At 28.7% G+C, this 3,090-nt stretch overlaps 1 protein-coding gene across 1 annotated transcript in view; it reads right to left on the bottom strand.

The window, feature by feature from the left end:
- Positions 1-1,165: 1,165 nt before the first annotated feature.
- Positions 1,166-3,090, bottom strand: part of LOC106471889 (importin subunit alpha-1-like) — a 58,588-nt gene continuing 56,663 nt past the window's right edge. The window contains 2 exon segments of the mRNA XM_013932515.2: positions 1,166-1,557; positions 2,403-2,552. Of these exon segments, the coding sequence (XP_013787969.1) occupies positions 1,459-1,557; positions 2,403-2,552 (249 nt within the window). The 3' untranslated portion in view covers positions 1,166-1,458.

The following is a 3,090-nucleotide window of genomic DNA, read 5'->3' as shown; positions in this document are numbered from 1 at the left end:
GAAGAACATACTTGTTGAGTATATATATTTTAGGATACCGAAGAACATACTTGTTGAGTATATATATTTTAGGATACCGAAGAACATACTTGTTGAGTATATATATTTTAGGACACGGAAGAACATACGAGTTGAGTATATATTTCAGGACACGGAAGAACATACGAGTTGAATATATATATATATATATTTTAGAATACCGAAGAACATACTTGTTGAGTATATATATTTTAGGATACGGAAGAACATACGAGTTGAGTATATATATTTTTGTTGATCACGATGAGACAAAACATTATTTCTTATATCCCTTTTTGGGTGTCTGTAATTTGGTACATCAGGAATCTAATTTATTACATATCTACCACATTAGGTTCATACTCTTTATCAATTGTTGTATATTTTAAATAATTCTAACATTACCTTTCATCATATGAAGATACATTAACAGCTCTATCTAAAAAAAAACAAAAAAACTTGTGTGATAATGGATTTTGGGTGTGGTGGCAAGGCAACCGAGAATGGCTTCTCATGTACAGAAGTAAGTAGAAAGGTTTTGGCAAGATGTGTGCATAAATAAACTTTTTAGCTTAAACATTTTTGTACCGTTTACCACAATAGGATTATTAGATCTTGACGTGTAAAGATAAATAGCGCACAGTTCTTTCAAAACTAACTATATTTATGGGTTTTTAACTCACCATATAATAACCTATGTTAATTTCTATATTCGAATAATAGTGCATCAAATTTATTATTTGACATTATATAGCAGATCATCTGGTTAATGATTATTTTACAGAAATATTTTCTTTTCACCAAAGGTAAAATTTAAAATATAATTTGTGATAAAAGAGGCCTAATGCATCCTTTAAAATGCAGTTTAACCTATTCAGGTCTCATCAGCTGAGTTTGGATCACCATAAATAAACTAAAGAAATACTTTTAAGTCTCTTATAATGATGTGATGAATGATAAAAAGTATTAAGCCTCTACCTCACAGATTATATTTTCAGTTTTACCTTTGGTGAAATGAAATCTGTAATATATCCATTTTTATAATAGGAATATCAAATGTATTATTCCTAATACTTAAGTATTCATAACGGATTTATTTAATGTTGTGATACAAAAGGATGAGTAACAAAACACATAACCAAGTATGTCAAAAATACTGAGAAACTTTATTTTTACAAACTTGTCAACTCAAGTTGTACTCTGAAAGGTACAGCTAAGTATTAAAAACAATGACAAAACCGAAACACTTACCAAGAAATATCAAAAATATTTAATTTGAAAAATGTTTGCAATTTTAGTAATTTTAAAACACTATTTCCTTAATATTATTTTGATGTTGTTACACAGGAAATACTGAATAATAGTTTTTTCAGTTGCATTATATATATATATACTGCTCTTTTAAACTGTTCAATGAGTTTGATACATTATGATACAACTTTAGAAAGAAAATCCTCCTTCTGGTGCAGCAGCTGTTGTTGAAAATTGGTAGTCTCCTCCAGCACTCATCTCAGGAACAAGGTGGGCATCATCTGTGTCCTAAAACCAAGAACATTCCACTTTTTCAAGAAAAGAAACACATCTAAAAATTTTATCTTGCTCTGAATTTTACAATTACAAAAGAATTAGATAATACAATGTAAAAATGCATACATTAAACTACTGACATGAGAAATCATATTTTAACAGGTAAGAATATAAAAGTATTCAATCACACAATATGTGAACCCCATCAGTAGTGAATACGATAAAAACAAGTCAGTAATTTAAAGGTTACCAGACGAGTCTCAAAATTACAGTAATTTCCCAATTAAATAAATTTTTACCACACAAAAAAAAGAAAGAAAGAGAGACAGAGATTGAGAAAAAAACAGTGCTAACCATTATGTATTAACATTAACTCTTTTTGGTCAGGGGGGTTGGTGCCTGATGATTCTGTCCTTCTCATAGTGGAAATATTTAAAACAAGTTGCATGAATCTTAGTAAAACAAAAAATTATAAATAGTACCTAGTTCCTGGGTGCTTTCTGTAGGATTTTTTTTTAGATCGTAAAATTGATGACATGTTGTACAGAGACACTGTTTTGAAAAAGCATTAAAAATACTTCCTTTCAATTTATTTAATTTTGTATTGTTGATCAGAATGTTCATTTCAAACATACACACACACAAATCAGTTTCAACCTGATTGATAGTCAGTAACACTTTTTTTAAAACTATTTTGCTGATTGCCAGTCATAATTTTTGGCTATATATCTTAAAAATACAGTAAAATTGAGAAAATTATCAGGTGTATGACCTGACTTGTCACAAAAACAAAACAATGTGGCACATCACACTACATGTACCAAAGACATTACATATAAAAACAAAAGTTACCATACCTCTCCAGAAAAATATTTTTCAATGAATTCCAATGCAGCTGTATAAACATCATTATTTTCATGTTGCTGTAGAGCTTCTATTTTGTCTACACCTCCCACTTCCTCTATCAATAAGAGAACCTTTTCCATTTCCCCCAACTTGTCAGCAGCCTAAGAAAATGCTTATTTTAACATACAAATGGACAACAGTTCACACATAAAATGAAGTATGAAAAGTTAATACAACTTTGTATACTTGTCACTTGTTCAAAGTGACCATAAACACACACTTAAAGTATAATTTAAAATAACATCCAGGATATTGCATACAATATTAATGCTATAGATACAAATTTTAATCAAAAACAATTTCTTATTAAAAAAAAAAAAGTGATGAACTATAAGAACATCAAAAAATTTCACCACTTTCCTGAGAAGTCTCATTTACTTTAATTATTGGTAAAACATTCTTTAGCTAATTCCTTTAACAATGTTTAAATACATTCTCCAGTGACTATTTTTTATATTTTATTTACTCTCCAACAACTAGTAATAGAAACAATCTTTTAGAAATGTTAACATTAATTCAAGGTGCTAATAAACACATTAATACATTTTAAAGACATTTGTGTAAATAACTAGTTGTGGGTACCCATTAAGGGAGCAAAAACTGTATAAAAGACAATGTTCGATAGTGTTCCCTTTCTCT

The sequence above is a fragment of the Limulus polyphemus genome, unplaced genomic scaffold (genome assembly GCF_000517525.1).
Source record: "Limulus polyphemus unplaced genomic scaffold, Limulus_polyphemus-2.1.2 Scaffold4943, whole genome shotgun sequence".
Lineage (NCBI taxonomy): Eukaryota > Metazoa > Arthropoda > Merostomata > Xiphosura > Limulidae > Limulus > Limulus polyphemus.
Note: the sequence above shows the minus strand (reverse complement) of the source record. Positions and strands in the feature narration are given on the sequence as shown.